The 27,386-nt window shown below is 43.2% G+C and overlaps 1 protein-coding gene across 1 annotated transcript in view; it reads left to right on the top strand.

The window, feature by feature from the left end:
* The window catches only part of LOC311145645 (cation channel sperm-associated auxiliary subunit beta-like), a gene marked incomplete at both ends in the record, with an annotated part of 56,153 nt that overhangs the window by 23,419 nt on the left and 5,348 nt on the right, over window positions 1-27,386 (top strand). The window contains 12 exons of the mRNA XM_084181912.1: window positions 3,358-3,447; window positions 3,939-4,069; window positions 4,226-4,258; window positions 4,360-4,426; window positions 4,525-4,571; window positions 4,657-4,809; window positions 19,643-19,783; window positions 19,984-20,128; window positions 24,963-25,114; window positions 25,759-25,949; window positions 26,344-26,540; window positions 27,116-27,298. Coding sequence (XP_084038038.1) covers window positions 3,358-3,447; window positions 3,939-4,069; window positions 4,226-4,258; window positions 4,360-4,426; window positions 4,525-4,571; window positions 4,657-4,809; window positions 19,643-19,783; window positions 19,984-20,128; window positions 24,963-25,114; window positions 25,759-25,949; window positions 26,344-26,540; window positions 27,116-27,298 — 1,530 coding nt within the window. The remainder of the gene's footprint in view (window positions 1-3,357; window positions 3,448-3,938; window positions 4,070-4,225; window positions 4,259-4,359; window positions 4,427-4,524; window positions 4,572-4,656; window positions 4,810-19,642; window positions 19,784-19,983; window positions 20,129-24,962; window positions 25,115-25,758; window positions 25,950-26,343; window positions 26,541-27,115; window positions 27,299-27,386) is intronic.

The following is a 27,386-nucleotide window of genomic DNA, read 5'->3' as shown; positions in this document are numbered from 1 at the left end:
CAGTGAGGGAAAAAAGTATTTGATCCCCTGCTGATTTTGTACGTTTGCCCACTGACAAAGACATGATCAGTCTAATGGTAGGTTTATTTGAACAGTGAGAGACAGAATAACAACAAAGAAATCCAGAAAAACGCTGCCAAAAATGTTATAAATTGATTTGCATTTTAATGAGTGAAATAAGTATTTGACCCCTCTGCAAAACATGACTTTGTACTTGGTGGCAAAATCCTTGTTGGCAATCACAGAGGTCAGACGTTTCTTGTAGTTGGCCATCAGGTTTGCACACATCTCAGGAGGGATTTTGTCCCACTCCTCTTTGCAGATCTTCTCCAAGTCATTAAGGTTTCGAGGCTGACGTTTGGCAACTCGAACCTTCAGCTCCCTCCACACATTTTTTATGGGATTAAGGTCTGGAGACTGGCTAGGCCACCCCAGGACCTTAATATGCTTCTTCTTGAGCCACTCCTTTGTTGCCTTGGCCGTGTGTTTTGGGTCATTGTCATGCTAGAATACCCATCCACGACCCATTTTCAATGCCCTGGCTGAGGGAAGGAGGTTCTCACCCAAGATTTGACGGTACATGGCCCTGTCTATCATCCCTTTGATGCGGTGAAGTTGTCCTGTCCCCTTAGCATAAAAACAACCCCAAAGCATAATGTTTCCACCTCCATGTTTGACGGTGGGGAGGGTGTTCTTGGGGTCATAGGCAGCATTCCTCCTCCTCCAAACACGGCGAGTTGAGTTGATGCCAAAGAGCTCGATTTTGGTCTCATCTGACCACAACACTTTCACCCAGTTCTCTTCTGAATCATTCAGATGTTCATCGGCAAACTTCAGACGGGCCTGTATATGTGCTTTCTTGAGCAGGGGGACCTTGCGGGCGTGCAGGATTTCAGTCCTTCACGGCGTAGTGTGGGCCAATTGTTTTCTTGGTGACTATGGTCCCAGCTTCCTTGAGATCATTGACAAGATCCTCCCGTGTAGTTCTGGGCTGATTCCTCACCGTTCTCATGATCATTGCAACTCCACGAGGTGAGATCTTGCATGGAGCCCCAGGCCGAGGGAGATTGACAGTTATTTTGTGTTTCTTCCATTTGCGAATAATCGCACCAACTGTTGTCACCTTCTCACCAAGCTGCTTGGCGATGGTCTTGTAGCCCATTCCAGCCTTGTGTAGGTCTACAATCTTGTCCCTGACATCCTTGGAGAGCTCTTTGGTCTTGGCCATGGTGGAGAGTTTGGAATCTGATAGATTGATTGCTTTTTTGGACAGGGGTCTTTTATACAGGTAACAAACTGAGATTAGGAGCACTCCCTTTAAGAGTGTGCTCCTAATCTCAGCTCGTTACCTGTATAAAAGACACCTGGGAGCCAGAAATCTTTCTGATTGAGAGGGGGTCAAATACTTATTTCCCTCATTAAAATGCAAATCAATTTATAACATTTTTGACATGCGTTTTTCTGGATTTTTGTTGTTGTTATTCTGTCTCTCACTGTTCAAATAAACCTACCATTAAAATTATAGACTGATCATTTCTTTGTCCGTGGGCAAACGTACAAAATCAGCAGGGGATCAAATACTTTTTTCCCTCACTGTATGCATCTAAGTTTGACTGTGACCTCTCCAGCTTGCTGACAATAAAGAATTATTCGTTTAAGCTCTATAGTCTTTCCGCATACATATAGAATAACACCTCGTGCTATTACTTGACTTAAGACAAGTGGTACCTTTTTATGTTTATTTTTATTGTTTATTTGTATACAAATTCATTTAAATTGACTTACTGAAATTCAGTCGCCATGTCCCTCAATTGTTCCCGGATGATGTGTCCTCCTGGGCAGCTCACAGTAAGGGTCTGGGCGGGTCCTCTTCATCTTTTGGTCAGACGGGAATTTCCCTCACGCTTCATAAAATGCGTCACCGGTTTACCTCGCAGACCCTCACTGGAAAGCTCCGCAGGCAGAATCAACCATCATGTTCGTGACGCCAGATTGTCGTGGAAATAACCACCAGGGACACTTGAAGTCAATCTTAAATCTTTTGTTGAACTCAGTTTACCACTTATTATCCAAATTTCAATCTCTTATGGTATTTAAGATTGACTTCAGGTGTCCCTGGTGGTAATTTCCACGACACTGTAGACACACACACAAACATGTTATGACAAACAGAACATACTGTAACATATTGTAACTATAGGTAACTGTAACTGCAGACAAACAGGCCATTGATGTCCCCTGTGTATACACTCACCGGCCAGTTTATTAGGTACACCCATCTAGTACCGGGTCAGACCCCCCCCCCCCTTTGCCTTCAGAACAGCCTGAATTCTTCGGGGCATTCTACATGGCGTCGGAAACGTTCCACAGGGATGTTGGTCCATGCTGACGCGATGGCATCACATAGTTGCTGCAGATTGGACGGCGATACCTTCATGCTGCTAACAGCCCATTTAATCTCATCCCAAAGATGCTCTATTCAGTTGAGGTCTGGGGACTGCGCAGGCCAGTCAAGTAAACTGAACTCACTTTCATGTTCCAGGCAATATTTTCCCACTCGTCATTTGTCCAGTGTTGGTGATCGCGTGCCCACTGGAGCCGCTTCTTCTTGATTTTAGCTGACAGGAGTGGAACCCGGTGTGGTCGTCTACTGTAATAGCCCATCCATGACAAGGATCGACGAGTTGTGCGTTCCGAGATGCCATTCTACACACCATTGTTGTACTGCACCGTTATTTGTCTGCTTGTGGCCCGCCTGTTAGCTTGAACGATTCTTGCCATTCTCCTTCGACCTCTCTCATCAACAAGCTGTTTTCGCCCACAGTACTGCCGCTGACTTCATGTTTTTTGTTTGTCGCACAATTCTTGGTAAAACCTAGACACTGTCGTACGTGAAAAATCCAGGAGGGCGGCCGTTTCTGAGATACTGGATCCTGCTCGCCTGGCACCGACTATCATACCACGCTCAAAGTCACTTAGGTCACTCGTTTTGCCCATTCTAAGGTTCAATTGAACAGTAACTGATTGCCTCAATGCCTGTCTGCCTGCCTGCTTTATATAGCAAGTCACGGCCACTGTCTGTAGGAGCGATCCATTTTTGTGAACGGGGTCGTGAAACTAATAAATTGTCCGGTAAGTGTATGTCTGCATGCTTGTACGCAGGGGTGGAATTAGAAGAAAAATCACTGTAACATCACAGGGAATTAATTTTAAAAGCTTAAATGTTAAAATTACTTTCACTTTGGGAACTCAGTTCTCAAGCATTCCAATTCAATTCTACCCCTGCTTGTACTCATTCATAGGACTTGGTCAGTGATCATTACTGAGGCCTTCTGTCCCCTCCCATTGTAACTGTAGGGGTGATTCTCAGTGTCACCAGATCTGCCTTCACCACTCAGGCACGATGGTTCAACGCCACCAGATCATTATGCAGCTTGATCAATGAAGGTAGAGCATCATCATCTATCACGTTGCAGCTTTGATATATATACTCTATTACTTAGAGTTCTATTTCAACATCCCTTATTCTGCTGTTTGATACACAACGATACAGTGAATTGTGTGTTGTGCAGTAGTTTTCAGTGCATTGTCTTCAGCCGGTCCTGTATTATTTGGTCATTAACGACTCTAATACCATTTTCACACTACCGAGGTGAGCCGAGCTGAGAGATCGTGTGAAAAGGGCCTTACTGACTGTGCTCATTGTCCTCTAAAGTGTGTGTGTCTGGCTGCTGACCAGTCTTTTGATGTTCCACATTGTGTGTGTCTGGCTGTGCAGGGATCTAACTCTTACTGACTTACTGATCCTCCACAGTGTGTTTGTTTGTTTGTTTGTGTGTGTGTGTGTGTGTGTGTTGTTGTTGTTGTTGTTGTTGTTGTTGTTGTTGTTTGTGTGTGTGTGTGTGTGTGTGTGTGTAACTGACCTGCTTTTTCCACAGTGTGTGTGTCTGGCTGTGCGGGGATCTCCATCGTGGACCTGAAGCTGACCAACTGTCACCTGTTCCTGCTGACCAACCGGGGGCTCTTCATCAGTCAGGATCTCCTTTCCCCTGTCACAGGCACTCTCAATGTACTACACACACACACACACGCTCAATTACACCATTACTTTGTGCACAGCGCCATTTGATTGGCATAAACATTCTTAATGGTCCTTACTCGTCAATAAATAGTTTATCTGAACAGTTTGTGTTGTGGTACTGACCTTTGTCTCTGAATATTACAGTTCACCTTGCTGTTCCTCCCTGCACTGGCTCAGGTCTGTAAACATGTCAGTTGTTCAAGCTGTTCTCAGATATCGTAGGAGCAGAGTGCCTCCCAAGAAAACAGTTAACAAATCATAGTGTTTCTCCTTCATAGATGGACTACTCTGCCACCACCTTGTGGTTTTCCTCTCAATGTGTTACAGATCGCATCTATTTCAGTGGTATGGCTTTATCATGACCTCAAATAAATGAACCATACGGATTCATAACATGTTTTTTTTGTTGAAGACAGTTTCAAACTGTGTTCTTTCTTGTTTAGATGACATGCTCAGTTTGATTTCCAATGAAGGAGAAGGTGAAAATCTGGTAGGTGTGATTGAGGTGGTTGGTTTATAATTGATATTATACAAATGTTTATCCTTGTGTTTCAACCTGAGCTTCTCTGTGGCAGCATTCTAGGTGTGTGTACAGTAAGTACCCCTTCACGAGGTGGTTCCTGTGCCAGGCCTCCGCTGCTGACATCGCAAAGATCCCCAAACACCGTTACCTGTCCTTCCTCCATGACCGCCACCAACACACTGGCCTACTGCTATCACACACTGAGGTACCTTTTCTATATTGTTTTTATGTATCTAAATACATCCCTACGTATTTATTTGGACAGTTAAGCGAAATCGTTTAATTTGGCTCTATATTCCAGCATTTTGGATTTGAGATCAAATGTTTCATATGAGGCGACAGTACATACAGTGGGGAAAAAAAGTATTTAGTCAGCCACCAATTGTGCAAGTTCTCCCACTTAAAAAGATGAGAGGCCTGTAATTTTCATCATAGGTACACGTCAACTATGACAGACAAAATTAGATTTTTTTTCTCCAGAAAATCACATTGTAGGATTTGTAATGAATTTATTTGCAAATTATGGTGGAAAATAAGTATTTGGTCAATAACAAAAGTTTCTCAATACTTTGTTATATACCCTTTGTTGGCAATGACACAGGTCAAACGTTTTCTGTAAGTCTTCACAAGGTTTTCACACACTGTTGCTGGTATTTTGGCCCATTCCTCCATGCAGATCTCCTCTAGAGCAGTGATGTTTTGGGGCTGTCGCTGGGCAACACGGACTTTCAACTCCCTCCAAAGATTTTCTATGGGGTTGAGATCTGGAGACTGGCTAGGCCACTCCAGGACCTTGAAATGCTTCTTACGAAGCTACTCCTTCGTTGCCCGGGCGGTGTGTTTGGGATCATTGTCATGCTGAAAGACCCAGCCACGTTTCATCTTCAATGCCCTTGCTGATGGAAGGAGGTTTTCACTCAAAATCTCACGATACATGGCCCCATTCATTCTTTCCTTTACACGGATCAGTCGTCCTGGTCCCTTTGCAGAAAAACAGCCCCAAAGCATGATGTTTCCACCCCCATGCTTCACAGTAGGTATGGTGTTCTTTGGATGCAACTCAGCATTCTTTGTCCTCCAAACACGACGAGTTGAGTTTTTACCAAAAAGTTATATTTTGGTTTCATCTGACCATATGACATTCTCCCAATTCTCCCAATCCTCTTCTGGATCATCCAAATGCACTCTAGCAAACTTCAGACGGGCCTGGACATGTACTGGCTTAAGCAGGGGGACACGTCTGCACTGCAGGATTTGAGTCCCTGATTGTTACTTTGGTCCCAGCTCTCTGCAGGTCATTCACTAGGTCCCCCCGTGTGGTTCTGGGATTTTTGCTCACCATTCTTGTGATCATTTTGACCCCACGGGGTGAGATCTTGCGTGGAGCCCCAGATCGAGGGAGATTATCAGTGGTCTTGTATGTCTTCCATTTCCTAATAATTGCTCCCACAGTTGATTTCTTCAAACCAAGCTGCTTACCTATTGCAGATTCAGTCTTCCCAGCCTGGTGCAGGTCTACAATTTTGTTTCTGGTGTCCTTTGACAGCTCTTTGGTCTTGGCCATAGTGGAGTTTGGAGTGTGACTGTTTGAGGTTGTGGACAGGTGTCTTTTATACTGATAACAAGTTCAAACAGGTGCCATTAATACAGGTAACGAGTGGAGGACAGAGGAGCCTCTTAAAGAAGAAGTTACAGGTCTGTGAGAGCCAGAAATCTTGCTTGTTTGTAGGTGACCAAATACTTATTTTCCACCATAATTAGCAAATAAATTCATAACAAATCCTACAATGTGATTTTCTGGAGAAAAAAATGCTCAATTTGTCTGTCATAGTTGACGTGTACCTATGATGAAAATTACAGGCCTCTCTCATCTTTTTAAGTGGGAGAACTTGCACTATTGGTGGCTGACTAAATACTTTTTTTCCCCACTGTAATGTCACCTTTTGTTTGAGGGTATTTTCATACATATCGGTTATACCATTTAGAAGTTAGAGCCCTTTATGTATCTAGTCCCCCCATTTGAAGGTATTTGGATAAATTCACATATAGGGCTCTATTTTAATAAACCTTACACAATGGTAAATCTTAGTTGACGGTAGCGCTATAGGTCCGGGGGTGTGTCAAAAATATTTTTGCTATTTTCACTGTGGGAAGTATGAGCGCAATAGCTGGCTTTTGCACGACAGTGCTGGGTTTTGAAGAATAAATAAATTATAGGCGTTTCATGGCTTAATCCTGCATGCTGTTGTCACAAGTTCTGTAGGTTATTGATGGTCTTTGCGTTGTCATCAACTCCAATTCGGCTGGGGACACGGAATATTCTCTTCCTAGTCCATTTTTTTATTTTTATTAAAACATCAACAATACAAAACAAAACAAACTGCTGTTTAATACATTTACATAAGTATTCAGACCCTTTGCTATGAGACTCAAAATTGAGCTCAGGTGCCAAGCGTCACGTCTGGAGGAAACCAGGCACCATCCCTACGGTGAAGCATGGTGGTGGCAGCATCATGCTGTGGGGATATTTTTCAGCGGCAGGGACTGTGAGACTAGTCAGAATCAAGGGAAAGATGAATGGAGCAAAGTACAGAGAGATCCTTGATGAAAACCTGCTCCAGAGCACTCAGGACCTCAGACTGGGGTGAAGGTTCACCTTCCAACAGGACAACGACCCTAAGCACACAGCCAAGACAAAGCAGGAGTGGCTTCGGGACAAGTCTCTGAATGTCCTTGAGTGGCCCAGCCAGAGCCCGGACTTGAACCCGATCTAACATCTCTGGAGAGACCTGAAAATAGCTGTGCAGCGATGCTCCCCATCCAACCTGACAGAGCTTGAGAGGATCTGCAGAGAAGAATGGGAGAAACTCCCCAAATACAGGGTGCCAAGCTTGTAGCTTCATACACAAGAAGACTCGATGCTGTAATCGCTGCCAAAGGTGCTTCAACAAAGTACTGAGTAAAGGGTCTGAATACTTATGTAAATGTGATACTTTGCGGAAATTACTACAAACCTGTTTTTGCTTTGTCATTATGGGGTATTGTGTGTAGATTGATGAGGGGAAAAAACGATTTAATCAATTTTAGAATAAGGCTGTAACGTAACAAAATGTGGAAAAAGTCAAGGGGTCTGAATACTTTCCGAATGCACTGTGTATTTATTCCAAAACTCATTAATTCCAACCTTCAGACAGCCACAGTTTCACCCAGCTTTCCCAGTAAATCATCATTCTACCATTTCCTCTTGCAATACATACAGTTGAAGTCGGAAGTTTACATACACCTTAGCCAAATACATTTAAACTCAGTTTTTCACAATTCCTGACATTTAATCCTTGTAAAAATGCCCCGTCTTAGGTCAGTTAGTATCACCACTTTATTTTAAGGATGTGAATCAGAATTATAGTAGATTGGATTGAGGTCAGGGCTTTGTGATGGCCACTGAAATACCTTGACTTTGTTGTCCTTAAGCCATTTTGCCACAACTTTGGAAGTATGCTTGGGGTCATTGTCCATTTGGAAGACCCATTTGCGACCAAACTTTAACTTCCTGACTGATGTCTTGAGATGTTGCTTCAATATATCCACATAATTTTCCTTCCTCATGACCCCATCTATTTTGTGAAGTGCACCAGTTCCTCCTGCAGCAAAGCACCCCCACAGCATGATGCTGCCACCCCCGTGCTGGGATGGTGTTCTTCGGCTTGCAAGTGCCCCGCTTTTTCCTCCAAACATAACGATGGTCATTATGGCCAAACAGTTCTATTTTTGTTTAATCAGACCAGAGGACATTTCTCCAAAAAGTACGATCTTTGTGCCCATGTGCAGTTGCAAACCGTAGTCTGGCTATTTTATGGCGGTTTTGGAGCAGTGGCTACTTCCTTGCTGAGCTGCCTTTCAGGTTATGTCGATAAGGGACTCGTTTTACTGTGGATATAGATACATTTGTACCTGTTTCCCCCAGCATCTTCACAAGGTCCTTTGCTGTTGTTCTGGCATTGATTTGCACTTTTCGCACCAAAGTACGTTCATTTCTAGGAGACAGAACGCGTCTCCTTCCTGAGCGGTATGACGGCTGTGTGGTCCCATGGTGTTTATACTTGTGTACTATTGTTTGTACAGATGAATGTGGTACCTTCAGGCGTTTGGAAATTGCTCCCAAGGATGAACCAGACTTATGGAGGTCTACAATTTTTTTTCTGAGGTCTTGGCTGATTTCTTTTGATTCTCCCATGATGTCAAGCAAAGAGGCACTGAGTTTGAAGGTAGGCCTTGAAATACATCCACAGGTACACCTACAATTGACTCAAATGATGTCAATTAGCCTATCAGAAGCTTCTAAAGCCATGACATCGTTTTCTGGAATTTTCCAAGCTGTTTAAAGGCACAGTCAACTTAGTGTTTGTAAACGTCTGACCCACTGGAATTGTGATACAGTGAATTATAAGTGAAATAATCTGTCTGTAAACAACAAACCAACCGACTTGCCAAAACTATAGTTTGTTAACAAGAAATTTGTGGAGTGGTTGAAAAACGAGTTTTAATGAATCCAACCTAAGTGTATGTAAACTTCCGACTTCAACTGTACCTCCATTCTACCATAGTGTCTCATTAGGGACTTGAACCTCCCCATCTGCAACATTTCTGCCGAAATTGCCCAAAAATATTAAAAAATCACAATGATATTTCCTATTGACTGACTGGTCCTTCAAATCTCCCTTCACATAATTAGTTAAATAAAGTCCCCCTGTGTGCAATCTAAGTGTCACATGATCTGTCACATGATCTCAGTATATATACACCTGTTCTGAAAGCCCCAGAGTCTGCAAAACCACTAAACAAGCGGCACCACCATGTGGCTGTGCTGGCACCTGTCTTTGCTCCAGGGGGACACACAGGTGAGGAAGACCTACTGTTGTGGAGGAAAAATGTATAGCCTGGAGGGACAGCCTTGAATTGTACAGTGCCTTGCAAAAGTATTCATCCCCCTTGGTGTTTTTCCAATTTTTTTGCATTACAACCTGTAATTTAAATTGATTTTTATTTGGATTTCATGTAATGGACATACACAAAATAGTCAAAATTGGTGAAGTGAAAAAAAAAAAATTACTTCTTTCAAAAAACTCTAAAAAATAAATAACGCAAAAGTGGTGCGTGCATATGTATTCACCCCCTTTGCTATGAAGCACCTAAATAAGATCTGGTGCAACCAATTACCTTCAGAAGTCACATAATTAGTTAAATAAAGTCCACCTGTGTGTAATCTAAGTGTCACATGATCTGTCACATGATCTCAGTATATATACACCTGTTCTGAAAGCCCCAGAGTCTGCAAAACCACTAAACAAGCGGCACCATGAAGACCAAGGAGCTCTCCAAACAGGTCAGGGACAAAGTTATAATATATATAATATAATATGCCATTTAGCAGACGCTTTTATCCAAAGCGACTTACAGTCGTGCGTGCATACATTTTTGTGTATGGGTGGTCCCGTGGATCGAACCCACTACCTTGGCGTTACAAGCGCCGTGCTCTACCAGCTGAGCTACAGAGGACCACAAAGTTGTGGAGAAGTACAGATCAGGGTTGGGTTATAAAACAAAAAAAATCTAACTTTGAACATCCCACTGTTAAATTCATTATTAAAAAATGGAAAGAATATGGCACCACAACAAACCAGCCAAGAGAAGGGCCGCCCACCAAAACTCAAGGACCAGGCAAGGAGGGAATTAATCAGAGAGGCAACAAAGAGACCAAAGATCAATCAATCAATCAATTTTATTTTATATAGCCCTTCTTACATCAGCTAATATCTCGAAGTGCTGTACAGAAACCCAGCCTAAAACCCCAAACAGCTAGTAATGCAGGTGTAGAAGCACGGTGGCTAGGAAAAACTCCCTAGAAAGGCAAAACCTAGGAAGAAACCTAGAGAGGAACCAGGCTATGAGGGGTGGCCAGTCCTCTTCTGGCTGTGCCGGGTGGAGATTATAACAGAACCATGCCAAGATGTTCAAAAATGTTCATAAGTGACAAGCATGGTCAAATAATAATCAGGAATAAATCTCAGTTGGCTTTTCATAGCCGATCATTAGAGTTTAAAACAGCAGGTCTGGGACAGGTAGGGGTTCCATAACCGCAGGCAGAACAGTTTAAACTGGAATAGCAGCAAGGCCAGGCGGACTGGGGATAGCAAGGAGTCACCACGGCCGGTAGTCCCGACGTATGGTCCTAGGGCTCAGGTCTCTGAAGGAGCTATTCCAGTCCGCCTGGCTCTGAAGGAGTATGGTCCTAGGGCTCAAGATAACCCTGAAGGAGCTGCAAAGCTCCACAGCGGAGATTGGAGTATCTGTCCATAGGACCACTTTAAGCCGTACACTCCACAGAGCTGGGCTTTACGGAAGAGTGGCCAGAAAAAAGGCATGTGGGAGACTCCCCAAACATATGGAAGAAGGTACTCTGGTCAGATGAGACTAAAATTTAACTTTTGAGCCATCAAGGAAAACGCTATGTCTGGCACAAACTCCCCGAGAACACCATCCCCACAGTGAAGCATGGTGGTGGCAGCATCATGCTGTGAGGATGTTTTTAATTGGCAGGGACTGGGAAACTGGTCAGAATTGAAGGAATGATGGATGGCGCTAAATACAGGGAAATTCTTGAGGGAAACCTGTTTCAGCCTTCCAGAGATTTGAGACTGGGACGAAGGTTCACCTTCCAGCAGGACAATGACCCTAAGCATACTGCTAAAGCAGCACTTGAGTGGCTTAAGGGGAAATATTTAAATGTCTTGGAATGGCCTAGTCAAAGCCTTTCTGTGGTATGACTTAAAGATTGCTGTACACCAGCGGAACCCATCCAACTTGAAGGAGCTGGAGCAGTTTTGCCTTGAAGAATGGGCAAAAATCCCATTGGCTAGATGTGCCAAGCTTATAGAAACATACCCTAAGAGACTTGCAGCTGTAATTGCTGCAAATGGTGGCTCTATGAAGTATTGACTTTGGGGGGGGTGAATAGTTATGCACGCTCAAGTTTTCATTTTTTTGGTCTAATTCTCTGTTTTGTTTCACAAAAATATTTTGCATCTTCAAAGTGGTAGGCATGTTGTGTAAATCAAATGATACAAACCCCCCAAAAATCAATTTTCATTCCAGGTTGTAAGGCAACAAAATAGGGAAAATGCCAAGGGGGGTGAATAACAAGATAAATATTAATGTAAGCATACTGTGTCCATAATAAGTATATAGGTTGTAGGTTGGGAGCTTTTGTGAAAGAGCACAGTTAGAAAGATATGTCATATAGAAGCAAACCGGATGGACATCATGAAAATGATCGGAGAGGTTGAGAGTAGAAGAAGTTCAGGAAAAAAAAAAATATATATATATAATTATTGTAAAATTGACTGTGTCCATAAAATGTAGATAGTAAGTATAAGCTGGAAGTAGAGGCCTAAGCATTGTTGTTCACTAGTTTACTCCAAGTGAGGGTGGCGGGGTTGGAAAGTAATAAAGGGGAATATATATATCTTTTTTAAAGGATATGTATGTGTATGTATGTGTGTATGTATGTGTGTATATGTGTATGTATGTGTGTATATATATATATATGTATATGTATGTGTATTGATGTATGTATGTATGTGTATATGTGTGTGTGTGTGTGTGTGTGTGTGTGTGTATATATATATATATATATATATATATATATATATATATATATATATATATATATATATATATAACATGGGGGATTGGAAGTGATGCAGACAATTACATTGATGGAAGTTACAATCTATCTGCAATATTAAGCTGATCTATCCCCCAAATAAAAAAAATAAAAAAAAGTGAATACTTTCGCAAGCCACTGTAGATCTCCAGGAAGAGGGTTTGTCATTTTAGGTGAAAATTGGGGGAAAAAATTGTCAGAAGAAGTCAAAAGAGTTAGTGCAAAAAGGGTCAATGCAGATAATCCGGGTAGCTATTTGGTTAACTATTTAACGAACTATTTAGCAGTCGTAAGGCTTTTGGGTAGAAGCTGTTCAGGGTCCTGTTGGTTCTAGACTTGGTGTATCGGTACCGCTTGCCGTGCAGTCTATGACTTGGGTGACTGGAGTCTTTGACAATTTAGGGCCTTCCTCTGACACTGCCTGGTTTAGAGGTCCTGGATGGCAGGGAGCTCGGCCCCAGTGATGTACTGGGCCGTACACACTACCCTCTGTAGCGCCTTGCAATTGGATGCCAAACAGTTGCCATACCAAGCGGTGTTGCAGAAAGTCAGGATGCTCTGAATGGTGCAGCTGTAAAAGTTTTTGAGGACCTGAGGGCCCAATGCCAAATATTTTCAAATCAAATCAAATCAAATCAAATTTTATTGGTCACATGCGCCGAATACAACAGGTGCAGACATTGCAGTGAAATGCTTACTTACAGCCCTTAACCAACAGTGCATTTATTTTAAACAAAAAAAGTAAGAATAAAACAACAACAACAAAAAAGTGTTGAGAAAAAAAGAGCAGAAGTAAAATAAAGTGACAGTAGGGAGGCTATATATACAGTAAAATAAAGTGACAGTAGGGAGGCTATATATACAGGGGGGTACCGTTGCAGAGTCAATGTGCGGGGGCACCGGCTAGTTGAGGTAGTTGAGGTAATATGTACATGTGGGTAGAGTTAAAGTGACTATGCATAAATACTTAACAGAGTAGCAGCAGCGTAAAAAGGATGGGGTGGGGGGGCAGTGCAAATAGTCCGGGTAGCCATGATTAGCTGTTCAGGAGTCTTATGGCTTGGGGGTAGAAGCTGTTGAGAAGTCTTTTGGACCTAGACTTGGCACTCCGGTACCGCTTGCCGTGCGGTAGCAGAGAGAACAGTCTATGACTAGGGTGGCTGGAGTCTTTGACAATTTTGAGGGCCTTCCTCTGACACCGCCTGGTATAGAGGTCCTGGATGGCAGGGAGCTTTGCCCCAGTGATGTACTGGGCCGTACGCACTACCCTCTGTAGTGCCTTGCGGTCAGAGGCCAAGCAGTTGCCATACCAGGCGGTGATGCAACCAGTCAGGATGCTCTCGATGGTGCAGCTGTAGAATTTTTTGAGGATCTGAGGACCCATGCCAAATCTTTTTAGTCTCCTGAGGGGGAATAGGCTTTGTCGTGCCCTCTTCACGACTGTCTTGGTGTGTTTGGACCATGATAGTTCGTTGGTGATGTGGACACCAAGGAACTTGAAGCTCTCAACCTGTTCCACTACAGCCCCGTCGATGAGAATGGGGGCGTGCTCAGTCCTCTTTTTTTTCCTGTAGTCCACAATCATCTCCTTTGTCTTGGTCACGTTGAGGGAGAGGTTGTTGTCCTGGCACCACACGGCCAGATCTCTGACCTCCTCCCTATAGGCTGTCTCATCGTTGTCGGTGATCAGGCCTACCACTGTTGTGTCGTCGGCAAACTTAATGATGGTGTTGGAGTCGTGCCTGGCCATGCAGTCATGGGTGAACAGAGAGTACAGGAGGGGACTGAGCACGCACCCCTGAGGGGCCCCCGTGTTGAGGATCAGTGTGGCAGATGTGTTGTTACCTACCCTTACCACCTGGGGGCGGCCCGTCAGGAAGTCCAGGATCCAGTTGCAGAGGGAGGTGTTTAGTCCCAGGATCCTTAGCTTAGTGATGAGCTTAGAGGGCACTATGGTGTTGAATGCTGAGCTGTAGTCAATGAATAGCATTCTCACGTAGGTGTTCCTCTTGTCCAGGTGGGAAAGGGCAGTGTGGAGTGCGATAGAGATTGCATCATCTGTGGATCTGTTGGGGCGGTATGCAAATTAGAGTGGGTCTAGGGTTTCTGGGATTATGCTGTTGATGTGAGCCATGACCAGTCTTTCAAAGCACTTCATGGCTACAGACGTCAGTGCTACGGGTCGGTAGTCATTTAGGCAGGTTATCTTAGAGTTGGTTCTTCAGCCTCCTGAGTGGGGAAGAAGTGTTGTCGTGCCCTCTTCACTACAAGCATAAACAAGCGATAGCCGATACCCGCATAGCTGTGGTTTTGACGGTGTCGGCGATGTTACTGCGTTAGAACTGTCAAATTAGTGAGCGGCTGCTCGTGTGGTCATTTCCACGAAGCCACACCTGTCCTACTCGCGTTAGAAGTTCAGAACGAGAAAGTGTAGGCTATATAGAAACAACGACACTCAAATTGAAAACCATTAAATAAAATACAGTTGAAGTCGGAAGTTTACATACATACACTTAGGCTGGAGTCATTAAAACTATTTTTTCAACCACTCCACAAATGTCTTGTTAACAAACTATAGTTTTGGCAAGTCGGTTAGGACATCTACTTTGTGCATGACACAACTAATTTTTCCAACAATTGTTTACAGACAGATTATTTCACTTATAATTCACAATTCCAATGGGTCAGAAGTTTACATACACAAAGTTGACTGTGCCTTTAAACAGCTTGGAAAATTCCAGAAAATTATGTAATGGCTTTAGAAGCTTCTGATAGGCTAATTGACATCATTTGAGTCAATTGGAGATGTACCTGTGGCTGTATTTCAAGGCCTACCTTCAACCTCAGTGCCTCTTTGCTTGACATCATGGGAAAATCAAAATAAATCAGCCAAGACCTCAGAAAAACAATTGTAGACCTCCACAAGTCTGGTTCATCCTTGGGAGCAATTTCCAAACGCCTGAAGGTACCATGTTCATCTGTACAAACAATAGTATGCTAGTATAAATACCATGGGACCACGCAGCCGTCATACAGCTCAGGAAGGAGATGCGTTCTGTCTCCTAGAGATGAACGTACTTTGGTGCGAAAAGTGCAAATCAATCCCAGAACAACAGCAAAGGACCTTGTGAAGATGCTGGAGGAAACAGGTACAAAAGTATCTAAATCCACAGTAAAACTAGTCCTATATCGACATAACCCGAAAGGCCGCTCAGCAAGGAAGAAGCCACTGCTACAAAACCGCCATAAAAAAGCCAGACTCCGGTTTGCAACTGCACATGGGGACAAAGATCGTACTTTTTGGAGAAATGTCCTCTGGTCTGATGAAACAAAATAAGAACTGTTTGGCCATAATGACCATCGTTATGTTTGGAGGAAAAGGGGGGATGCTTGCAAGCCGAAGAACACCATCCCAACCGTGAAGCACGGGGGTGGCAGCATCATGCTGTGGGGGTGCTTTGCTGCAGGAGGGACTGGTGCACTTCACACATTTTTTTATTTATTTTATTTCACCTTTATTTAACCAGGTAAGCCAGTTGAGAACAGGTTCTCATTTACAACTGCGACCTGGCCAAGATAAAGCAAAGTAGTGCAATAAAAACAACACAGAGTTACATATGGGGTAAAAAAAAACATAAAGTCAGAAATACAACAGAAAATATATATACAGTGTGTGCAAATGTAGCAAGTTATGGAGGTAAGGCAATAAATAGGCTATAGTGCAGAATAATTACAATAGTATTAACACTGGAATGCTAGATGTGCAAGAGATTATGTGCAAATAGAGATACTGGGGTGCAAAAGAGCAAAATAAATAACAATATAGGGATGAGGTAGTTGGGTGGGCTAATTTCAGATGGGCTGTGTACAGGTGCAGTGATCGGTAAGGTGCTCTGACAACTGATGCTTAAAGTTATTGAGGGAGATAAGAGTCTCCAGCTTCAGAGATTTTTGCAATTCGTTCCAGTCATTGGCAGCAGAGAACTGGAAGGAATGGCGGCCAAAGGAGGTGTTGGCTTTGGGAATGACCAGAGAGATATACCTGCTGGAGCGCAGACTACGGGTGGGTGCTGCTATGGTGACCAATGAGCTAAGATAAGGCGGGGATTTGCCTAGCAGTGATTTATAGATGGCCTGGAGCCAGTTGTTTTGACGACGAACATGTAGTGAGGACCAGCCAACAAGAGCGTACAGGTCACAGTGGTGGGTAGCGTATGGGGCTTTGGTGACAAAACGGATGGCACTGTGATAGACTACATCCAATTTGCTGAGTAGAGTGTTGGAGGCTATTTTGTAAATGACATCGCCGAAGTCAAGGATTGGTAGGATAGTCAGTTTTACGAGGGCATGTTTGGCAGCATGAGTGAAGGAGGCTTTGTTGCGAAATAGGAAGCCGATTCTAGATTTAACTTTGGATTGGAGATTCTTTATGTGAGTCTGGAAGTTGAGTTTACAGTCTAACCAGACACCTAGATATTTGTAGTTGTCCACATACTCTAGGTCAGACCCGTCGAGAGTGGTGATTCTAGTCGGGTGGGCGGGTGCTAGCAGCGTTCGATTGAAAAGCATGCATTTAGTTTTACTAGTGTTTAAGAGCAGTTGAAGGCTACTGAAGGATTGTTGTATGGCATAGATGGCATCATGAGGAAGGAAAATTATTTGGATATATTGAAGCAACATCTCAAGACATCAGTCAGGAAGTTAAAGCTTGGTCGCAAATGGGTCTTCTAAATGGACAATGACCCCAAGCATACTTCCAAAGTTGTGGCAAAATGGCTTAAGGACAACAAAGTCAAGGTATTTCAGTGGCCATCACAAAGCCCTGACCTCAATCCTATAGAAAATGTGCGAGCAAGGAGGCCTACAAACCTGACTCAATTACACCAGCTCTGTCAGGAGGAATGGGCCAAAATTCACCCAACTTATTGTGGGAATCTTGTGGAAGGCTACCCGAAACGTTTGACCCAAGTTAAACAATTTAAAGGCAATGCTACCAAATACTAATTGAGTGTATGTAAACTTCTGACCCACTGGGAATGTGATTAAATAAATAAAAGCTGAAATAAATCATTCTCTCTACTATTATTCTTACATAAAATAAAGTGATGATCCTAACTGACCTAAGACAGGGAATTTTTACTAATATTACTAAAATTAAATGTATTTGGCTAAACTTCCGACTTCAACTGTATACTACCGTTCAAAAGTTTGGGGTCACATAGAAATGTCCTTGTTTTCGAAAGAAAAGCAATTTTTTTGTCCATTAAAATAACATCAAATTGATCAGAAATACAGTGTAGACGTTGTAAATGGCTATTGTAGCTGGAAACAGCTGATTTTTTATGGAATATCTACATAGGCGTACAGAGGCCCATTATCAGCAACCATTCCAATGGCACGTTGTGTTTGCTAATCCATGTTTATCATTTTAAAAGGCTAATTTATTATTAGAAAACCCTTTTGCAATTATGATAGCACAGCTGAAAACGGTTGTGCTGATTAAAGAAGCAATAAAACTGGCCTTCTTGAGACTAGTTGAGTATCTGGAGCATCAGCAATTGTGGGTTCGATTACAGGATCAAAATGGCCAGAAACAAAGAACTCTTCTGAAACTCGTCAGTCTGTTCTTGTTCTGAAAAATGAAGGCTATTCCATGCGAGAAATTGCCAAGAAACTGAAGATCTTGTACAACGCTGTGTACTACTCCCTTCACGGAACAGCGCAAACTGGCTCTAACCAGAAAGAAAGAGGAGTGGGAGGCCCCGGTGCACAACTGAGCAAGAGGACAAATACATTACAGTGTCTAGTTTGAGAAACAGACGCCTCACGGATCCTTAACTGGCAGCTTCATTAAATAGTACCCGCAAAACACCAGTCTCAACGTCAACAGTGAAGAGGCGACTCCGGGATGCTGACCTTCTAGGCAGAGTTCCAAAGAAAAAGACTAGCCAATAAAAAGAAAAGATTAAGATGAGCAAAAGAACAGACACTGGACAGAGGAAGATTAGAAAAAAAGTGTTATGGACAGACGAATCGAAGTTTGAGGTGTTCGGATCACAAAGAAGAACATTTGTGAGACGCAGACCAAATGAGAAGATGCTGGAGGAGTTCTTGATGCCATCTTTTTAGCATGGTGGAGGTAATGTGATGGTCTGGGGGTGCTTTGGTGGTGGTAAAGTGGGAGATTTGTACAGGGTAAAAGGGATTTTGAAAAAGGAAGGCTATCACTCCATTGTGCAACGCCATGCCATACCCTGTGGACGGCGCTTGATTGGAGCCAAATTCCTCCTACAACAGGACAATGACCCAAATCACAACTCCAAACTATGCAAGAATTTGACCGTATGGTACGTAAGAAGTGCCCATCAAGCCAATCCAACTTGTGGGAGGTGCTTCAGGAAGCATGGGGTGAAATCTCTTCAGATTACCTCAACAAATTGACAACTAGAATGCCAAAGGTCTGCAAGGCTGTAATTGCTGCAAAAGCAAAGTTTGAAGGACACAATTATTATTTATATTAAAAATCATTATTTCTAACCTTGTCAATGACTACATTTCCTTTGCATTTTGCAATATTTCCTATTCAAACTCATTTATGTATGTTTTCATGGAAATCAAGGACATTTCTATGTGACCCCAAACTTTTGAAAGGTAGTGTGTATCTACATCTAGTGTACAAAACATTATGAACACCTTCCTAATATTGAGTTGCACCCCCGCCTTTCACCCTCAGAACAGCTTCAATTCGTCAGGGCATGAACTCGACAAGGTGTCAAAATCGTTCCACGGGGAAACTGGCCCATGTTGACTTAAATGCTTCCCACAGTTGTGCCAAGTTGGCTGGATGTCCTTTGGGTGATACACACGGGAAAATGTTGAGCTTGAAAAAACCCAGCTGCGTTACAGTTCTTGACACAAACCGGTGTACCTGGCACTTTCTACCATACCCCGTTCAAAGGCATTTAAATATTTTGTCTTGCCCATTGCCCTCAATTTACTCAAGGCTTAAAAATCATTCTTTAACCTGTCTCCTCCCCTTCATCTACACTGATTTGAAGTTGATTTAAAAATTGACATCAATAAGGGATCATAGCTTTCACCTGGATTCACCTGGTCAGTCTATGTCATGGAAAGACCAGGTGTTCTTAATATTTTGTACACTCAGTGTATAGCACATTTCATACAAAGTGAGTGCAATCCATTAATTGTGGATTCCATTCTCTTTGTATGAGATTAATTTGATTTAATTTGAGTCAAGTAAAAACCCAGATGGTATGATCATGAAATTGTATTTTGTGTCTCTCTCTTCCAGCAGAAGGGTGCGATGGTGTCAGTGTTTGGTGTAAAGGCGGAGGAACTTTTTCAGCGTCACACCAAGTTCCCCCCGGTGCTTCTAAACTTCCAGCCCAGAGGGATCTTCCTGTTGGACAGCCATGTTATCCTGTACGGCTCAGAGGTGATGGCACACACACACATACATCGCACAGATGCACATGCACACACACACACACACACACACACAGAGTTCAAGTAACTTGACAAAATAAAAAATATAGGAGATAGGAAAACCTCAGGGTCCTAACTAAGTATGATGAATTTGATACCATAATGTATTTCCCTTACACAACCTTTGTCTGTGTATTATGTTGTGTTTAGGTGTGGACATCGTCAGACAGAGGCTCTACCTTCACATTGGTGTTCTCTCTAGACAATCAGAACGTTATAGACGCTCTGAGCTGTACTGTCAGTGGAGTGGTAGTGTTCTCTACTGACCATGGAAACCTCTACATCATGAAGTCAGGTGGGGACAACAACAATGGTGACGTTCCAGGTTATCTTTTTTGCAGTCGTGCTTCTCAAATGATCCAATCTCACAACGCCTGGAGAAGTTTGTAACTACTCAGGAAGGAACCATGTTTGTATGTGAACCCTTCTGAGAACAGGGTGAATGCAAAACAGACAACCTGGAACATCACCATCCAACTCCTAAAGAATATGCTGTAGTAACTGCAGGAGTAGGCTTGAACCAAGGGTTGTTGTGGTGACCGTATTACCGCCACACCGGCAGTCATGAGTCATGACCACAGTAAAATTCCACGTGGCCGTTGAGTCATGGTAATCTCTTATGCACTCAGGACATGTATTGGTAGTACACAACTCGCTAACGACCATTAGGTCGCTAATGGCCTGGTACTCAGCGCTCTACTGTCCCTCTAACCACTCTGATATCAATGCAAATGCAATCGAAAATCAAATCAAACATAAATCATCAAAACAGTATGTGCTTTGAAAACTCACCTCACTGTGATTGATCAATTTGAAGAAAGAAGTTCAACAACAGGTTGAAACTGAGTGGAAAACATGTTCATTGTGGATGTTGTTTCATAGCCTAACACAACTAAATGGACAGCACTTTCTAAGGTGATGATTAATTCAAAACAGAGGTTATGAGTACGCGTAGGCCTATGAGCCCAAGCCCGGAAGAAACCCCTGAATTAAAATAATGATTGTGCCGTTATACAATACATAGCCTACGGCATATTATGCACGGCAGAATTTTTTTTTTTTTTTAAACTGTTGGTACATAATTGGTCTAGCTTATACTCCAAAATTTAACAAATTGTAGTAATCGCCTTTGAGTGTGGACTGTATTATTATGCATACTGGATGGACTGGTTACCTTATGCTATGCTCCAAACGTCTATTCATGAGTCTGGGAGAGAACGTATAGGCCTAGGCGATGCTGTTGGTTCATTGATTGTGCAGGGCGGCTAAGCCTACAGTTATATACTGAACAAAAATATTACAGTTCATATAAGGAAATCAGTCATTTGAAATAAATTCATTAGGCCCTAATCTATGGATTTCACATGACTGGGCAGGGGCGCAGCCATGGGTGGGCCTGGGAGGGCATAGGCCCACCCACTTGGAAGCCAGGCACACCCACTGGGGAATTTGTTTTTCCCCACAAAAGGGCTTTATTACAGACAGAAATACTCCTCAGTTTCTTGAGTTGTCCGGGTGGCTGGTCTCAGACGATCCCGCATGTGAAGAAGCTGGATGTGGAGGTCCTGGGCTGGCGTGGTTTTTCAAATCAAATCAAATGTGTTGAGAAAAAAAGAGCAGAAGTAAAATAAAATAACAGTAGGGAGGCTATATATACAGGGGGGTACCGGTGCAGAGTGAATGTGCGGGGGCACCGGCTAGTTGAGATAGCTGAGGTAATATGTGGGTAGAGTTAAAGTGACTATGCATAAATAATTAACAGAATAGCAGCAGCGTAAAAAGATGGGGTGGGGGTGGGGGGGGCAGTGCAAATAGTCCGGATAGCCATGATTAGCTGTTCAGGAGTCTTATGGCTTGGGGGTAGAAACTGTTAAGAAGCCTTTTGGATCTAGACTTGGCGCTCCGGTACCGCTTGCCGTGCGGTAGCAGAGCGAACAGTCTATGACTAGGGTGGCTGGAGTCTTTGACAATTTTGAGGGCCTTCCTCTGACACCGCCTGGTATAGAGGTCCTGGATGGCAGGAAGCTTGGCCCCAGTGATGTACTGGGCCGTACGCACTACCCTCTGTAGTGCCTTGCGGTTACATGTGGTCTGCGGTTGTGAGGCCGGTTGGACGTATGCCAAATTCTCTAAAATGACGTTGGAGGTGGTTTATGGTAGAGAAATTAACATTAAATTCTCTGGCAACAGCTCTGGTGGACATTCCTACAGTCAGCAAGCCAATTGCACGCTCCCTCAAAACTTGAGACATCTGTGGCATTGTGTTGTGTGCACATTTTGGAGTGCACATTTTGGAGTGCATCTAATGATCATGCTGTTTAATCGTGATATGCCACACCTGTCAGGTGGATGGATTATCTTGGAAAATGAGAAATGCTCACTAACAGGGATGTAAACAGATTTGTGCAAAAAATTGGAGAGAAATAAGCTTTTTGTGCATATGAAACATTTCTGGGATCTTTTATTTTAGCTCATGAAACATGGGACCAACACTTACAGTGAGGGAAAAAAGTATTTGATCCCCTGCTGATTTTGTACGTTTGCCCACTGACAAAGACATGATCAGTCTATAATTTTAATGGTAGGTTTATTTGAACAGTGAGAGACAGAATAACAACAAAGAAATCCAGAAAAACACATGTCAAAAATGTTATAAATTGATTTGCATTTTAATGAGGGAAATAAGTATTTGACCCCTCTGCAAAACATTACTTAGTACTTGGTGGCAAAACCCTTGTTGGCAATCACAGATCTCAGGAGGGATTTTGTTCCACTCCTCTTTGCAGATCTTCTCCAAGTCATTAAGGTTTCGAGTGTGATGTTTGGCAACTCAAACCTTCTGCTCCCTCCACAGATTTTCTATGGGATTAAGGTCTGGAGACTGGCTAGACCACTCCAGGACCTTAATGTGCTTCTTCTTGAGCCACTCCTTTGTTGCCTTGGCCGTGTGTTTTGGGTCATTGTCATTCTGGAATATCCATCCACGACCCATTTTCAATGCCCTGGCTGAGGGAAGGAGGTTCTCACCCAAGATTTGACGGTACATGGCCCCATCCATCGTCCCTTTGATGCGGTGCAGTTGTCCTGTCCCCTTAGCAGAAAAACACCCCCAAAGCATAATGTTTCCACCTCCATGTTTGACGGTGGGGATGGTGTTCTTGGGGTCATAGGCAGCATTCCTCCTCCTCCAAACACGGCAAGTTGAGTTGATGCCAAAGAGCTCCATTTTGGTCTCATCTGACCACAACACTTTCACCCAGTTCTCCTCTGAATCATTCAGATGTTCATTGGCAAACTTCAGATGGCCCTGTATATGTGCTTTCTTGAGCAGGGGGACCTTGCGGGCGCTGCAGGATTTCAGTCCTTCACGGCGTAGTGCGTTACCAATTGTTTTCTTGGTGACTATGGTCCAAGCTGCCTGAGATCATTGATAAGATCCTCCCGTGTAGTTCTGGGCTGATTCCTCACTGTTCTCATGATCATTGCAACTCCACGAGGTGAGATCTTGCATGGAGCCCCAGGCCGAGGGAGATTGACAGTTATTTTGTGTTTCTCCCATTTGCGAATAATCACACCAACTGTTGTCACCTTCTCACCAAGCTGCTTGGCGATGGTCTTGTAGCCCATTCCAGCCTTGTGTAGGTCTACAATCTTGTCCCTGACATCCTTGGAGAGCTCTTTGGTCTTGGCCATGGTGGAGAGTTTGGAATCTGATTGATTGATTGCTTCTGTGGACAGGTGTCTTTTATACAGGTAACAAAATGAGATTAGGAGCACTCCCTTTAAGAGTGTGCTCCTAATCTCAGCTCGTTACCTGTATAAAATACACCTGGGAGCCAGAAATCTTTCTGATTGAGAGGGGGTCAAATACTTATTTCCCTCATTAAAATGCAAATCAATTTATAACATTTTTGACATGCGTTTTTCTGGATTTTTTTGTTGTTATTCTGTCTCTCATTGTTCAAATAAACCTACCATTAAAATTATAGACTGATCATTTCTTTGTCAGTGGGCAAACGTACAAAATCAGCAGGGGATCAAATACTTTTTTCCCTCACTGTACATGTTGCGATTATATTTTTGTTCAGTATATATTCATTTGTATTTGATTTTGAATAGCCTAGTAATAGGGCATTACCTTTAGCTACAGAATATCTCACCACTTTGCGTTTACATCTTCTCCTCTCTCCCCTTCATTCCTTTCTCCAGCGCGCAGAGAGAGAAATAACCAAACCAGCGGGAAAGCGGCCTCCATTCACTATTCAAGTGCATTTGGATGGCATGACTTTTTTCCCCTGCCCCTGTTCCTGTCCATTTGATAAAGTGTCATTCTAAATGGAAACTAATTTTACATAACAGTAAAGACAAGATTACATTTAGAATAGTGAAAATATGATCACTTGATGAGAGAACAGCGTGTGCGGCCTGAGGCAAGGATCAGAGCGCAAGCTTTTTTTGCTACTTTCTCAAATCATCAATAGCATATAGTCGCATCATGCATCCCATATATGTTTTGATTTCTAAGGTTTGTATCAACTAAAGTTGCCAAATAACTCTAAATCTAGTATATAGGACCTGTTTCAAATGAACACTTTTACGCTCAACATAGCCACTTCATATGCGCACTCGCTCCGGAATGGGAAAAATATCCTTTCTATTTTATTCAGCTTAGTTCAATTATATTCTTCTTACTATAAAATCATATAATATAAAATAATGGCACGGGACTTTTAAGCATATCTAGTCTGCTAAATGAACAAGCCTACAGCCTATGGCATGGTACATAGACAGATAACATACAGTAGACCAACTCATATTCTGTTCTTCTGAAATACATTTTCTTCATATCATAATTTTTCTTTAGACCTGCCTAAAATAAATAATGGATTTATTGTTATGGTGTATATTAAATTGATTTATTCAACTTTTTTTAAATGTATATGTCCCATGAGCAGCTTGTATGCATGGTAGCCTGGAGATGTTAATTAACGGTCAATTACCATGAGACCGGCAGTCTTTTGCATGACAACGACCGGCTGACAAAATGTCATGACCGCCACAGCCCTACTTGAACCTGCCAGCATTCCCATCACATCTCCCCATCCCCACCCCTCTTTCTCCTTCTGAAGGTCTAGCCAGGTTTGCGTGGTTGAACGAGACCCTGGATGAAGCGAGTACTCTTCTGTGTGGTCACATGGGCATCCTGATGGCTGTTCAGCTGGACAAAGACAAAGCCAGTGGCTTTAGCTACAGGGTCATCGAGATAGACCACCTCATAACGGTACAGACCATCGGCCTGTTCAGTAGGGAGATTTTTCTTTGTAACACATAGGCACTATTCCACACTGAACAGGACCCAGTTAGGGTAGACACTGCCCTCAGACTAGTTAGTTAACCCAGAAGTAAAATCTTGCGTAATTTGGTCAGCCGCTTGATTCACTTCTGGTTCTGTATGTGTTTGAAATTGAGAGTTCCGGCGGTTTGCGAAGTCTCCACCCTCGCAAAAGGAAACACTCAGCCAAAGCCCCGCCCCTTCCGATCTGCATGGGCACACGCACAAAGTACTTGAAGCCAAGCAGTTTAAGCACCGCCTTCGCCCAATCCTGATAAGTCTGTATAACCAGTGACAAAACCCAAAGACCGGAACTACTGCAACTCGTTATCTCACGCATCCCATTCAATCCCGGCAGATTCTTCGGTATACCCGCAGAATCTGCCCACAGGAGATTATCCTCAGACAGACCACAGAAGGCATAAGAATCGGGTTACTGCAGTTTGTGACAACTGTTGATGTAAAAATGGCTTTCATAGCTCATCATCGATTGTCTATACTGGCCATTAAGATATTCTCCTGTCTGTCAGGCCCGTTGCAGACAGACAGTGATGACTTGGTTTTTAACCTACTGTGCGTTTGTGTCCCAATAGAAACATGAGATGGGTTTTGACAAACCCCTGGCCCTTCAGTACACCACAGACCACACAGTCCTGCTCCACGAGGACGCTGTCATCAATGACCATGCTAATGAAAACAACCGCCAGCGCAGGAACAACCCTCTCACCGTGGCACCCGGCAGCCTCTTCTCACCTGACCACGTGGGAAAGGTCATCTACTTCAGGTGGGTGGGGCACTCTATCCCTAGGCTCTCCCTACTCCCCATTTCCTTTTCACCTGTTCAATACTATCCTCAACCATACATTCACCTCTCACATGTTCCAAATCTCTTAAACCTGTCATCTTGTGGATATTTTGAACTGCTATTTTAGACACTTGTTTCTTATCTACATGTAATATTGACTTCCTTATCTACATTGACTTCCTTATCTAATATTGACTTTCTTATCTAATATTGACTTTCTTATCTAATATTGAGTATCTTTATATCTTTGTATTGTCTTAGTAATTGCCATCAGTGTCCTCCAGATGTGTGTTTAATAAAATGAGGCTTTGTGCATATGTGTGGTGTGCGTGTGTGCATGTCCATACATGTCTGTGTGTGTGTTCTCCCTCAGTGACGGTGGGATGGTGGTGATCACAGAGGTGTTCCGGACTCACTATCTGAGGGGGTTCTCCGGGGTCGTCGTCGGGGAGATCCTGGAGCCAATCAAAGGAGCCAGCCTGAATGCGGAGCCTATGCAGTCATATGACCTGTTGGTGAAGAAGGAGGAGCCCGAGGGGCTCATTGTTACACTGCAGCTCAAAGACCTAGGTAATTGGAAAGAAAGATAGAATCAACTGACTTTTTAGTTAATTTACATTTAGTGATTCCCAAACTTATTTTGTGCTGCTTTTTTGCCCTTGAGCAAGGCACTTAACCCTAATTGCTCCTGTAAGTCGCTCTGGATAAGAGCGTCTGCTAAATGACTAAAAATGTAAATGTAAATGTACTAGCCCCGGAATTCAAACAGAATCATGCTACGTTTCAGGTATTTTCCTATCTTTCCAAGTAAATTAATGTAATATTTCTAGCTATGATCTCAATCTCTCGTCATGAGTCTTAAGACACGATCCAAAATAAATCAGCCACTACTCACAACTCATAGCTTTTGTTTACCCGGCCCGCTGCTGTTTCTCCTGAGGCAAACTATGAGCTGCCTGACTTGCCAGATCCATTTAAAGGAAGAATCAATTTAAGTGTGCACACATGAAGTTAGGATTCCTTGGATGATAACGCTATCATTCTTCTGTGGTAAACAATGAGCTGCCTGCCTTAGTCAACCCTGCTGCTTTTTCTCCTGGGTAAACTCTGAGCTGTACTGTCCTGTCCTGTCCTGTCTTGTCCAGATCCGTCCCAGGGGTTTAATCTGTCCCACATGGGGAAGGCTGTGGTAGCGCCAGGCTTCAGCAGTTACCTCATCACAGGGTTGCTGCCCAGCGGCAGTGCCCTGGCCAAACCCACCATGCCAGCCCTAGTGCTCCCCCTGACCAGCCACCGGGCAGGAGAGTGGCTGCTCTTCCACTCTGCAGGTTGCTGTGTTTATTGTGTGTTATTAAATACGCAAGGATTTTTTATGTGTATTGTTGTTGTACTCGCCTGAGGTAACTCTATGGGCTG

This window comes from Coregonus lavaretus (genome assembly GCF_964263955.1).
Source record: "Coregonus lavaretus genome assembly, chromosome: 18".
Classification (NCBI taxonomy): Eukaryota; Metazoa; Chordata; class Actinopteri; order Salmoniformes; family Salmonidae; genus Coregonus; species Coregonus lavaretus.
This window is presented reverse-complemented; position numbering and strand designations above follow the sequence as displayed.